The 14,208-nt window shown below is 37.1% G+C and overlaps 1 protein-coding gene across 5 annotated transcripts in view; it reads right to left on the reverse strand.

Annotated features, from left to right (window-relative positions):
* Positions 1-14,208, reverse strand: part of ERC2 (ELKS/RAB6-interacting/CAST family member 2) — a 405,766-nt gene that overhangs the window by 308,796 nt on the left and 82,762 nt on the right. For all 5 annotated transcript variants that reach the window (XM_031058194.1, XM_031058193.1, XM_014307629.2 and 2 more), the window contains 2 exons: positions 9,553-9,708; positions 4,524-4,691 (listed from right to left, as the gene is read on the reverse strand). In XM_031058194.1, the coding sequence (XP_030914054.1) occupies positions 4,524-4,691; positions 9,553-9,708 (324 nt within the window). The remainder of the gene's footprint in view (positions 1-4,523; positions 4,692-9,552; positions 9,709-14,208) is intronic.

The raw sequence follows: 14,208 nt of genomic DNA on the forward strand, positions 1-14,208 counted from the left end.
CACAATTCACAAAACTTCTTTGTAGACATTTACTTATTTCACAGTTCATTAACCTTCAAACAGCACACCTGCCAGTTTGCAGGTGTGTTATCTAAAGCAATGATACACTAAGTGCTAAAGCATGTTTGTGTCAGAAATGCTTATGAAATGAATGTTTTTCTCCACTGAGCTACCCAGCTGAGTTGAATTTATTTGCATCAATTTATAATAAGTTTTTTTCCTGATGGTAAGTGCAGTAGTTAAGCATCAGTCACTGCAAATACACACAAAAAAGAATCAAACTGCCTACCACTTCTTTAAGTATACAAATGGCCATGCTTAATATTTTTAAATAATTGAAAAGGATTATTCACTCTTTAACTTCTTTCCTTCTGCAGTAAAACTACAAGGCTTCATTTAAAAATTAACATCTTTTAACAGCTTTTTCACACAGCAGGGAAAACCTCATCAAGTGTCGTATTTTTCCTTTTAACAGTTCTCTGTGGAGCACAGCGACATTTTCAGTTTTCTGTGGCTGGACTAGCCTTACATTGGCTCATTTTCATCTGACCTCAGGGTTTTCACATCATTAATAAAGAGATAATCAAAACAAAGGGTATATACATTAGGGTAGGAAAATTTTGCATAGTTTGGCACTATTATCATAGATGACCTTAAAAATGGAACAAAATGAAATGCATGTAGCAGAGGTGGTGAACCTTCTAAGGACTGCTTCCAAACATTTTGCCTACTGGCAGCAAACCATTTTCAGACCTCCCAACTCTGGCCACCGTGATAGTTACTGCCGTATGGGGTTTATTTCTCTTTGTTTCAGCTGTCAAAAAAAACTTCAAGTGATAGCTTTTTAAGTCAACTAAACACATCGAAATCAAAATAAAACACTGACATCACTGGGACAACAGAAACACCGCTCAAAAAGAACATTGTGTTTACATTCTAGGCTTGTTTACCAATGGTTTTAACTTCTTTCACATTATGTCACAAAGTGCCATTGCACCTGAAACCTGATCAAAAACTAATCAAAAAAATTCAAGTGCCCTCTTATTTCTGATGATCTGGTATAACACATGCCAACCAACTAAATCTGCTAGTCATGCCTCAATAGTAGTCAGTATTCTTCAGGATGAAGATCATCATAATTCTGCTTACACTTCATTTCTTTCTGTTGAAACCAACTGTGCAAGCTAGAGCTGAAACTTAAACTACACTTTTAAAGCTGTAATATTTTTCTGAGCTAAATTTCTAAGTTATCATTAAAATTTTAAACATGAAATTATACCCCCAAAAAATCCATTCTACTGAATAACAAACACTGGTAGAATTTGCCAAAAAATAGAGTGAAACCAATTAACTTCTAGGAATACATGAACTACAAAAAAACTGTTACAACAACATGTTACTTCTAAGCTTCATGCCCTACACTACACCTGGCTTGTAAGAACCAGGTGGGTAGGTGGAGGGGTGGCTATCAAGTGGAATCAGGACACTCCAGCAGAACCAGCACTGCATCCCAGGGGTTAATACTGCATCCAGTCCTGTTCCATGGCTTCATTCATGATCTGGGCAATGGGGTAGGGCGCAGCCTTAGCAAGTGTCCTGGTGGAAAAAACGTGGAAAGGGCAACTGATACACCAGAGGGTCGTGCTGCTGTTCAGAGGGATCTTGACAAGCTGGAGAAATGTGCTGACATGAACCTCATGGAGTTCAGGGAAAGGAAAAGTCCTGAACTAGGAGACAAACAATGCCAAGCACCCACACATGCTGGAGTTCACTCAGCTGGAAATCAGCTTTGCAGAAAAGGACCTCGGGGTCCTGGTGGCCATGATGGTGAACACCAGCAACGTGGCCCTGCAGGGACACACTAACAGCACCCTGGGCTCATTAGGGGTTTAGGGAGCTGATCCTTCTCCCTCTATCAGTCACTGCTCAGGCCACACCTGAGAGATCATGTCCAGCTCTGGGCATACTGAAGACAGCCCAGTGAAAGGCCATAAAGAAACTAAAGGATTAATTAAGGGCTTTATTAAAGCATTGGAGCATCTCTCAAATCACAAAAGTCTGAGAGAGCTGAGCTGTTTAGCCTAGAAAAGTGAATGGGGCATCTTATCACTGTGTATAAATATCTGAAGGAAGGCTGTAAAGACAGAGCCAGACTCTTCAGTGGGAGGACAAGATGCAATGGGCACAAACTGAAACCCAGAGGTTTCCCTATGAACATTGGAAACACGCACACTGACCCATGTGGCCCAAAGAGGTTCTAGAGTCTCATGCCTTGAGATATTTAGGATACATCTGGGTATGGTCCTGGACAGCTGGCTCTAGGTGGCCCTGCTCAAGCAGGGGGTTTGGACCAGATTAGCTCCAGAGCTCCATTCCCTTCAACCATGACATGATTCTGTGACTCACATCCCATTGCATCATACACAGCTGCTTCAACAAAACGTTAAGATAACCTGCAGAGTACCATTAAGCTAAATAATAATAAAAGGCTTCTTATGAAATAACTGAAAGCCTGTGGAGGGTTTCTTTTATTACAGGATTTACTATGCTAATTTAATTACAACAAGGTGATTACAAAGTAATCCTATTTAGGCAGGAAGTTCACACTGCAACTCTGAACACCTTACTCAGCACTGGATTAGAACTGCCTTTTGGTGGTTACTTTCACCTCCAGAAAGAAGCACTTCAAGGCAAGTTATGAATATGTTTAAGGACACAAGATCGTACAAAAACTATTCTACAAATAGTGTAGACACGTAGAAATAAAGGTGTGTGGCTTAATGCAGGCCAAATTGTTATTAGCTTTCCTCATCTGGGAATGACCAACAACAATAGTTTGTACAGTACAAAATTTCTTCCCTAATGACTTCCACCTGCTGGAAGGCTGCCAGTTGCCCTGCATCTCCTGCAGCTGCTTTCCCATCTGCTGCTGGAAGCAATTGCCCTCCCTTTAGACAAGACCTGAGGCCTGGAGATGGATGATACAGCTGCTCTAAGCAACAAAAAATCTCCTCCCAGTTCCCAGAGACCCAGACCTGCTGTGTCTAGAAGCACTGGACTGCTACCACGGCACAGTCTAGGCCTGATCATGTAAAAGGTTCAAGCTCAACAGCCTTGTGCAGAAACTGAGAAGAGGAATTAGATTCCTGTCAGAAGCCAATTGTTTCTCCACCAGGATTGCAGAAGCCCAGCAGCCCCTCATCCAGAACACTGTCATTCAGTTTTTGTACCACTGCCCATCAGCCAGCCAGGTTGTAACACACTGAATGCAACAGCCAGCCAGGTTGTAACACACTGAATGCAAAGCAGTGTGGTAAGGGATAAGGAATTCCAATCAGTGGAGAACCAATGGAATTCATCACCATCCTCAGAAGTATGACAGGTCACACAAGCCTTGCAAAACAGATTTGCACAGCCCAGGATTTAAAACACTTAGCCTTTCCTACTCAAATGCTAGATTGACATCATTGGAATTTCTGGAGCCTTTATCCTTGTTCTGTTACGATTACTTTGTATTATACACACATGATGGTTGGCCCATAAAACACAAGCTGGAAATGCCAAATTTCATCTGCAAAAAGGGATAATAAAAATCTCAGAAATATTTACTTCCTGTTTCCACAAGAAGGATGAGTTTAAGCTATTTCTTTTCCTAGAGTTTTGCTAGCTAAACATTTGAAACATTCTATAAGATTCCTGTATACCTTAAATAATAGACTTCTCTGAATAGAAACTATTTGCTCTGTACGGCTAAATTCTACAGGTATTTGTTTCCTGAAAGAAACACACACATTAAAAATAAAATTGTGACATATTAATAGCAATCAATCTAATCAGTATTGTGTGCTCCAAGCCTATGAAGTTTTTTAAAACACCAGGAAAATAGTTAATGCACATGTTAAACACTGGATTTACATATTCCCTTAAATTTGACAACCACCTCAAATGGGTATTCCATTTTTTATCCATATTTTTATCATCTGATTTTGTCGATAAATAATTAATACATTAGTCTGTTTTAAATTACTCATAATTTAAAATAAATGTTGACTGCACTTGAAAAAAAATAACCAGAGATGAATAATATGCACCTTTCAATAGGTTCCCTTAAAAATACATTAATAGCTTCATCCTTCAGAACAGAAATACACAGAAGTAAGGGAGCATCAATCAGAACAACCAGAACAGAAACTCAGTCACCTAACAGATGAGGAATCAGGTCATCATATCACAGCAATCAAGTCATTAAGGTCCACCTCCCCCCACTGAAGCCAATGAGAATTAGACATAAACATCTTCTTAAAAGGCAATCATAAGCACTTAAAGAAAGTTGTAGAATGAGAGCTAGTGTACTACCAAAATTATATATACACCAAATACATCAGCATTAAAATTGTTTTAGATTATTCGTTATTCTTTTACAACTTTCCTGCCACACAGACTTGAATCAAACACATCAAAACCTTGATACTGGCCATGAACTCAATATTTCTATTGCATTTCATGAATAGGAAATACAATACCTCTGTCTGAAGTATGGCAGCTCTCTGTTCTTTGGCAGTAAGGGACTCTTTAAGCACTTCAATGTGTTGCTTGCAATCTGAATTCTGATTGCTAAGGGTTTCAAGCTTAGTTTGTAAGGCAAGAAGTTCTGATTCTTTCTTTGAGAGTTCTTGTTTCAGTTGATCAATCTGCAGTGGGGGGAAAAAATTAGGTCATTAATTTTGTCTCCAATTCATAGCTCCACGGGATATCTGAAAGGTGTGAATGACCATGATATGACAAATCAGACACCTGTGAATTCTGGAAGAGAATTAAGGTTCAGACTTTTTACACTCACACCTTCAATTGTGTTTCTTGCAATTTAATGCACTCTGTCTAAGAATGAATGCCCTGTTGCTGCAGAAGTTAAAAGGAAAATCTTAAAGATGATTTAGTCTATAAATTCACCACGGACCTCACTTAAGTTCAAAGGCATGTATCCCATGTGAGGCAAGTCTGGCAGGACAGCAAAAATGCACAAGAAAAAAAGTGTTCATAAAAGCATAAATTCAGTCCTTCCAACAGCGTGATTCCCATGACTTATCATTGGCCAGAATGAATCAGGAATTTTTTAGGAGTCTGATAAAGAAAAACCAGCATCTTAGGAGAGGAAAACAGAAAAGTGGACTTTTAACCTTACTCCTCTTCATGCAAATTTGTCGCTGCCCACCATCCCCACCTCCTACTTTTCTCCCTGGCAGTTCACATGGAATTCTCAGGTAGTAGAAAAGCCAAGCCAAGAAGACTAACTTAAGTCTGGGGAAAACATTATACAAAATTCCACACTATGAAAGGGCTCCGAGATTATAAAAGCTTATCCCAGAGGAAACAGCAGAAACACAATACTAAGACAGGGCTTCTGAATTTAAGTGAATTTAAGGTTCATCAGTAAATGTCATGGAATTATGATTACTCTCCTCTTTCCACAATGATAAATAGGAAGAATAGCCAAATAACACAAAATTGTGGTGGATTTAGAATATATTAATCAGAGCAAAGCACTGGACTATATACAGAATGATGTGTATAGGTGAAAGGATGGTGAATTAGGTGGCATATAACTACTCCTAAATTCCTGTGGTATAACACTGGTCACCAGCTGAATCCAGATGCATCACCTCATGAGGATTATTTGAAATAAAATGCCCCAGTGCATCTGCACAACTCAGAAAAATCACTTCTTTTATATGAAGAGCTCTTTTTCACATCCCAACAGACACTTGGGATGCAAGAAATCTAGAAGTGGTAGATGGAAGATGATTCAAAAATCCCCAGGGAAAAAAAAGAATATCCACAGATCCCCAAGTTGATCCTACCCAACCACGTTCCAAAGATCCACATACTAAAAAATTTCATAAATTCAGTATTCTATGGTACTGGAAATATTTGCTGCTGATCAAAATGCTTCTATTTTGTTATACATTGCAAGTGCATACTTAAAAATTAAATTTAAAAGCAGTGATTCTTCCAACTACAGTCTGTATGCATGCCTTAATATACTTATTCCTTATTTCTTTTTATAAATCTTTTCATAATATGTTTACATCATTGCTTAAGCTGCTCAGATAGTCACCCATAAGCTACTGTATAGAATCAAGAATCTACCCTGGCACTAAAAATAAATCACCTTGAAGTCTGAAAATATCAAAATGAAAAAAGAAGCATACAAAAACCAGACATGAGGAAAGAATGCAATTAAAAGCTGCTAGAGAAAGCTTTCTCTGGAAAGCAAACCACCTTCCTCCATCCCTTGCCAGAGCATGTAAGCAAGTATGGCAACCAAGAGAAAATGGATAGAAAATGAACAATGGGAAAATCTGTCTGCAAGATACAAAGACAAAACGTGGATCTGCAGCCAATCTGAATTACATCACAGACTTTATATGAGATGCATGTGAACATCACAGATGCTTAATCTCTTCTAGAAACTCTTCCCCTTCTCTCCATGACACAACCCACACCCTGAGAAATAAAAAATTTTAAAAGGCTTTGCTTTCATTGCAGGTGTGTTCTTTGCGTTTTAGAAACAGAATCTGTTTAGTGTAAAGTTCTGGCTACAAGATCTACAAATTGTCAGGAGTTTAAAAATGTGTTACACCTCTCAAAAAAAAAACATTAAGAGTTAAAACACAAACCAAATGCACAAAGATTGTTGAATAAATATGCTGATGTCCTTTTAAAATAAATTATCATGGTGGAAATGTACTAAGAGCTCCATTTTAAAAATTGCCACAAAAATAAAGAGTCATAACAAAAACCTATAAAACTTATATTAAGAAATTTCAGGCATGGGTATATTCACTTTTTTAAAGTTCTGCAGTATCTCAGCATGTAAAAAAACTAATCAAAGAGGACATGAAATAGATTGTTGCCTCTAGCAGATATGCAAACATTTTTGCTGTATCTGATGTGATGTGGAAGACCAACTGTCATGATTCAATGAAACCTCATGATCTCATATAATACAACAAAACATTTTTATACTGCATAAGGACTAAAAAGAAGATAACTTACAAGTCTGAACGTAAGTACTGTAGCACCAAAAACCTCCAAGTTTGTCCTCTGACCCTGACCTTCCCACTATCTCACATATTTCATATGTGTAATTTGCCTGTCACCACTTTTTCAACATTGCCCAATATGATCTTGCTTCACCTCCTTTCCTGAAACCCTAATTCCTTTTCCTTCCCTCTCAATTTACGATTCTGTCACCTCCTGTAATTTCAGTTCTTTAGAATCCATTAATTTTCCATTTCCAGAAAACCATAATGGGTGTTCTTCTGTTATTTTTTTCACACCAAATTCTTATGTGACATTATGTAGAGTAACCAGAAAACAAAGAGGAAAAAAATCCAAGCTTTTCTTCTGAATTTTTCACATTAAAATCAATGGGTTAAATCTTTAAATAAATAATTCCATTAAATGAAACTATGCTGATTAACACATCATAGGATTTGGTCTGATGACAACTGCTTTTTGAAGTGAAGGATTTAAGAAAAGGAAATGGAGCACCATGCAAATCATGTGCCTGCATACAGTAGATCCTACAAGTCTATCACTGGATTCTACAGGTTATGATGGTAAAGGTCTGGTTTTAAACTGATTGTTAAATTTCCAGGCCTACCCACACAAAAATAAAACTCTGTAGTTCTTTCCCTGTTTTGCTTTTTTTTCCCTAGAGGATCTCCTAGAACTTGCATGCTTCCTTCATCTAGTATAGAAAGCTCTTACATGCAGACTTTAACCACAGAGCACCGTATTACTGCTTTGTCAATACTTAAAACTCATCTTACTGGCAATTTGTTGAAATTGCACTAATCCACTAGATTTTCATACCCAGTGGATAGCATAAGAGTTCTAATACTCAAAGGACTACTTAAATGCCAAGTACAAACTCACACATGAAAAAAAAAAGAAAAAAAAAGCATCTGTGTTCATTTAAATATGTGGCTGACAGCCAAAGGATGAACCCTAGTAAGGGAAGAAAGTCTTCCAGAGCAGATATTAATACTAAAAGCACATATCATCCTATATGTTTTATTTATATTCTCAATTAAGATATTTGAATGTGCAGTTCTCTTGGTCATATGAACTTTAAGACCCATTTTAACAACTTCTATATTATGTGAGCAATGACAAGTTTTCTGCCTTCAAAAACTGAGCAAGGAGAGGCCTTATCAAGTGGGCAAGAAAAATATGAGCAAGTTTTCTTCCTCATTTTTACAACTTTTATTTAACTGCAAGTCAGAATTAAAGCCTATATGTTTGGAAGGAGTGAATACTACGAAAAATAGTTAAGAAAATAAACACTTCCAAACATTCTCTGCCACTCATGTAAATAAATGTTCAATATTTGCCTTCATCTAACACCTTCCCATTTATTTAAATCAAGAACAGATTGAAAACAAGTTATACTTCAAGAATAAATTAAAACTATTAATAGCTTCAAGCACCTCAGAAGAGTTTTGTACTGTTCTTTGCCATCAATCCTGTTTATCAGAATTTATCAAGGATCTCAGGTTCAACAGATCAGGTACAGCAAGATCTGTTTGCTGACAGCTCCACAAATACTTTTCCACCTTGAAATGTTCTCAGATGAGTGATAAAAATAACATCTTCTGCAGTAAATCTTAATTTTAAGTGGAAGAAAAAGACTAGTGAAAGAAAACAGACAAAGTTTTATCAGAACGTGGCATTTATCAAAGATCAGAAGGCTGTGACAAAACAATGCATATTTAATACTCTTCTCATTCATCTGCTTTCTGTGCTACAGAAATATACTGAAGCTTTTCCTCACAAAAACATCAGGAGAGTGTTAAGGTTCTAGGCTTTGTACCTTATTTTTATAACAGGTTTGCTGACATGCATTGGGAGTTTTGCTATAAGTCACTAAAAATGAATTGCTTTGAAATTAATAACATTTAGGTTAGCAAAATAATTTTCCTGATGACAATGCTACTTTAGGAGCTTTAGTTATTTTTCAGTAGCTTAAGAGCTACTTTTGTCCAACAGAATAGATATGTTCTTTGATCATTATTTTTTCTTAATAAATCTGGATTAATTCCACATGGGCACTAACACTTTCATTTCTTCTGTAGCAAAACCCCCCAAACAATGAACAAGCAATAACATTTTGTGAGTTTGAAACCAGGAAATGTGCCACATCACTTCATATTTACTACCTGCCTGTGGTCAGCTCCTAATAGTCTATGTACAGTAATTTGAAATTAAAGGAACAAAGTCACTGAATTGCTAGTCTTGAAAATATAAGCAGAGTACAATTTGGTGTCACCTATGAAACAAAAATCCTTACTTCAAAATGACATCAAAAGCTAAAATCAAATAGTTTTCATTTATCCAAAATGTTTCACTCCTTCACATCTACAGATCATTATACAGTAGAGATTTACCAAAAGGAGACACGCAGCTTCTTGCATTGGAAATGGTCACATTAAAACTTTTCTTTCCATTATTTAAACAGTCTTAATCTCTTTCATAAATAGATCCTACCTTATTTTTCATGAACTTTGAGTGACTCTTGTAAACTTCTATTTGTTTGATTTCTTCTTCTCGGTCCTCTGTATTCAGAACTCCATTTGTCTTTAACATCTGTATTTCATCTTCAAGATCTCTTATATTGCGCTCAAGTGAAGCTATTTTTGTATCCTAAGTTACAAAAAAAGAAAGTATTGAAAATTGTATGAGACATATATTAAAGAGTAAAAAGAAGCATATCTGTACTTGAGTGAGTACCAAATAATGAGACAGCAAAAAGAGATGGTACAAATAGAGAATCCACATAAACCAGAAATAATTCTATCAGTTTTAGCTTAAAGAAATGCAGAATTCAGACCAGATCTTTTTCACCACAGTTGCACAGTCTGTAGAGAATACATTCTGGTCAAAATTCCAATTAATTCCTACACAGAGATGAAGGGAGAATAGCAGATGCCCTATTTTTCCACCTTGTTATCATTGTAACCTTGTTAGTAATCATTAGTTTAAACCTTGTTATCATTAGCAACCACCTAGGCCTGGCTATTCTTCCAAGCTGAGCCCGGAGAGACCAGCCCGTGTCTCACGAAGGCAGCGCCATTGTGTGGCTCAGCCTGAGGCTCAGGGTCCCAGTCTCTCTGGAGTTCTGCCTGCTCTCAAGAGGGAGAAAGGTTGTGTCCTCAGATATTTTTCCTTGACTAATCCAGCCACATCACTAAGAGGGGATTTAGCACTTTTTATTGTGAGTCCCAAGATAAACAAAACCATAACCACGAAAAATTTCTACATCCCAGCCAACAGCTGCCATGTGTGCCAGCATCACACTGGAAAACAGTGATAATTTTTTGTTATTTCCAGTCATTTGGGAATTGGATAAGTCTCTTTTGTGAGAGTTAGAAAGATTACAAAAGTGATTACACAAACTTGTCACAAATTTCTGTTTGAAAGAACATTGCAGAATTACTCATTAGGAAATCTGTTCAACAACACAAAGGATCCACCGCACACAAAATATTAGAGGCTGGATGAAGTTCTTGTACATTGAGATCAATATTAAATAAAAAATAAAATTAAATTAATTTTTTTTTAAACCCACACTAAAACCAACTTGATTCACTAAGACCAGGCTATTAAGTTAGAAAGCTAATTTGGGAAAAAATACAAATGGAATTGATCCTTTAACAGGGACATGCTAAGCTTGAATCAATGCAACTTTGTTTCTGTTGCTTTCGTTAGATTGCCTAAAAACAAGCAAAAACCCCAATTCCTGTAATGACTTCTTTCATAACAAAGCTAGGCACATGTAGCACTTTAAGATACAGAGGAGTCTGGATGAAGCTCCAAAAAGCATCTGAATTTCTGGTACTGAAGTGAAAAAGAATCTCAGATAATTTTTGAAGACCATTTATAAATCCATATAGAATGACAGCTAAGGACTAAGCAATGTCATTCAGATAGCCCACTGTCATTCCTCTAACATTTTTGCTTTTATCTTTATAGTCAACAATAAATCTCAAACTGAGAGAAGTTTTTTTATTTTTTTATTCCAACAAAAATTAATTTTAAAATGAATTTCAATTTTAAAACAGGAAATGTTGATATAGAATGAAAAAATGGAATTAATTCTCATTGAATTCTCATTGAATATTATAATTTAAAGAAATTGCACAAAAAGCAAAATACTGCAGGAAAATACACAGAAGTATTTAAAAGCTCTCCAGACTTAAACACAACACAAAAATAATTGTAGATCTCACAGATACTATAAACAAATTCAGCCTGCTCCATTAGACTTCATTTCAGAAATATTTTCATCCTATTTTTGAAGATAAAAGCAAAACCTAAGCTTCACTACACTTTGAAATGATTTTGCAATGAAATATATTAATACTTACATGACCTGCTGTGACATGACATCTGGGAATAGTCTTCATCAAATCTGCCCAGCTAAGTCTATAAGAGTCTGCTTTTTTGTACTGCCTTTGTATTTTACGTGTTTGCAAATATAATATGGCAGAAACAATTTTAGCACAGCCTACTACACTCTTTAGAAGGTTTATACATCACAGAATAACATTTAAGCTTTATGAGAAATATCTAAAATCACTTGTGGAAGCATTTTCTGTACTTCTGCTTCATCATAAAATTGAAATCCCTGAAGAAAAGTTTATTTTTAATCAATCTTCGCATACTATGAGTAGAGATGCATAAAAGCTATTTTCCTATGTCTTGAAAAACTGTCACTTAATTCTACATTAGCTTTTTTATTGAAACAGAAGCCAGAAATTTCACAAGTTTTGTCAAACTCAGAGGTACTGTTCCCTACTGCATGCTGGCTTGCCTAGGAAACTTTCGAAGCTGGACAACTGCTGGAAAGTGAAAAACCTCATAGGTCAAAGATAAAATAGAGAGCCCAGAGCCCCCAGTGGTACTGCCACAAGGGAGCTGGGATGGCATAAAGGATGCACAGAAAGTTAGGTAGCTTTCTATTTGCCAAAAGTTCTGACACATTCCCATAAAAACTCCTGATTCAGCTGAATCAGCATTTTCCCACAGAAAATTTCAAGTGGAAAACTTTCAACCAGTCTTGTTGGGGCACAGGGTCCAGCAAGCTTTCAGGAACTGAATGGGAACAGATGCAATATTTCCTTCAAACCTCTAAGATTTATCCCCATTAGCAACATGCTAAAAAACTACACTGGTCTGTCTTGAATCACAACAAAGATTCCTTTGCAATATTAAGGAAGCAGCTTAGTATTAAATGGTACTAATAACATCTTCTGAGTTCTAAAACAATACAGCATTTGTTAAGATTTTTTTCAATCAGGCCCTCTAAATCTGTTAAAAGACATAAGATTATGTAGCAGGATTTGTGACAGAGATCAGGGCACCCACCCTAATCTACCCCCTCCTTCCAGCAGTAACCAATACCTCTTCCTTATCTCCTTTATTAGAATAGTGTTGCAGATATTCTGTGAGAGGTTAGGGCTGTTCAGGTTTCTGCTGGCTGGACCTAGCAGAAACCCACCTCTTTTGGAATGTGAAAAAAATTAGTATGTGTCCCGATGCTGAAGAAAACAATATTGCACAACAGAGAAAGTCTAACAAGCGAGTTTCCACAACGATGTTTCAAGAATGATATCAGTGCTTACAAGACTCCCATAGAACACTTCCTGAAAACTGAGGGGCAGGAAAAGGGAAAACATTTGTAAATAACCACAGAATCACAGAATATTCTGAGTTGGAAGGGACCCACAAGGATCATCAAGTCCAACCCTAATACAGCATTCCAGGCTGTCTTCTTCTGAAAGGAAAAGTAATGAAATGCTACTGCTCATCATTTCAGATACATGATAAATTTAAACTACGTCTGCAAAATTTTGCTTGTAGGGCATTCAACAAGCAATCAGAAGGAAATATTTGAAACTTCACATTTAATAAAGCTTGAATTTAAACACACTTATGTGCATGGACTGCCAACAGACCATACACAATTACCCTTACTGTACAAATTTGAAACTTGTCAATTTAATGCAGAGAATATTCAGGTTTATCTTTGAAGATAAGGGAAGCGACAGTTCATGCAAACTTAACAATAGAATATGTTGCACTGCAAACACACACACACTTCTCTAGAACCAAACCCATACCTGAAATATCACAGCTGGATCAATACATAAAGATGGCTCTTTCTGCAAGTAAGGTACACCACAAATATTTTCATTTACTTTACAGCTTACATTTATAAAGACTTTAGTTGCTAGACTCCACATATTTTTCAATATCCTATCCTTAAGGTGAGTTCTAGGCCATATTTGTAGGCAATTTCTGATTTTCTCTCTCAAGTACTATCACAGTTTTAGTGATGATAGAATTAGACCTTAGCAACATGGAATGGCTGGGTTGGAAGCAGCATTTAAAGGTCATCTAATCCAACCCCCTGCCATGGGCAGGGACACCTTCCACTATCCCAGTCTGCTCCAAGCCCCATCCAACCTGGTCAGGAACACCTTCAGGGAAGGGACATCCACAGCTTCTCTGGGCAACCTCAGCCAGGGCCTCACCACATTCATCATAAAATTCTGTTTCTTCATATGCCCAGCCTAAATTTATCCTATTTCAAGTTTAAGGCATAGGATGTGACTTTTCCATCTTTTTTTGTTTGCTTTTTTTTTATTTTGCATGAATATACAAGAGATAAACACAGGTGAACAAGACAGCAGTTATGCAGAAAATGCAGCTGCTGTAAGAATAAGCAACTACTTGCAAAGCTTCAGAGAGAAATGAAGAAGACGACAGGACAGGATACATAGTGCAGAAGATGTCTAAGACAAATAAACACAAGAGAGGATAGGTAGGAGAAATGGGTATCCTTCATTGGATGAAAGGGAATACAGACTGGGAAAAGGGACAGCAAGAATTCAGCAGTGGCAAGGGACAGAAGAAAACCACAGAGAGAGTAGAAGGATTTATAAAGGAGGGAAAGTTGTAACCTGGCAGAGCCTGGGGGAGCCATGGAAGGCACTCAGACAAAAAAAAGTGGCGAGGGGCTGGAAGGGGCTGGGTGTGGCGAAGAGAAATGCAAACTGCTTGGAGTCTCAGCATGGGGGAGTGGATGGCCGGAAACTGCCACATTACAGCTAATCCTCTCCCTCCTTCCACCCTCAACAT

The sequence above is a fragment of the Geospiza fortis genome, unplaced genomic scaffold, assembly GCF_000277835.1.
Source record: "Geospiza fortis unplaced genomic scaffold, GeoFor_1.0 scaffold78, whole genome shotgun sequence".
NCBI lineage: Eukaryota > Metazoa > Chordata > Aves > Passeriformes > Thraupidae > Geospiza > Geospiza fortis.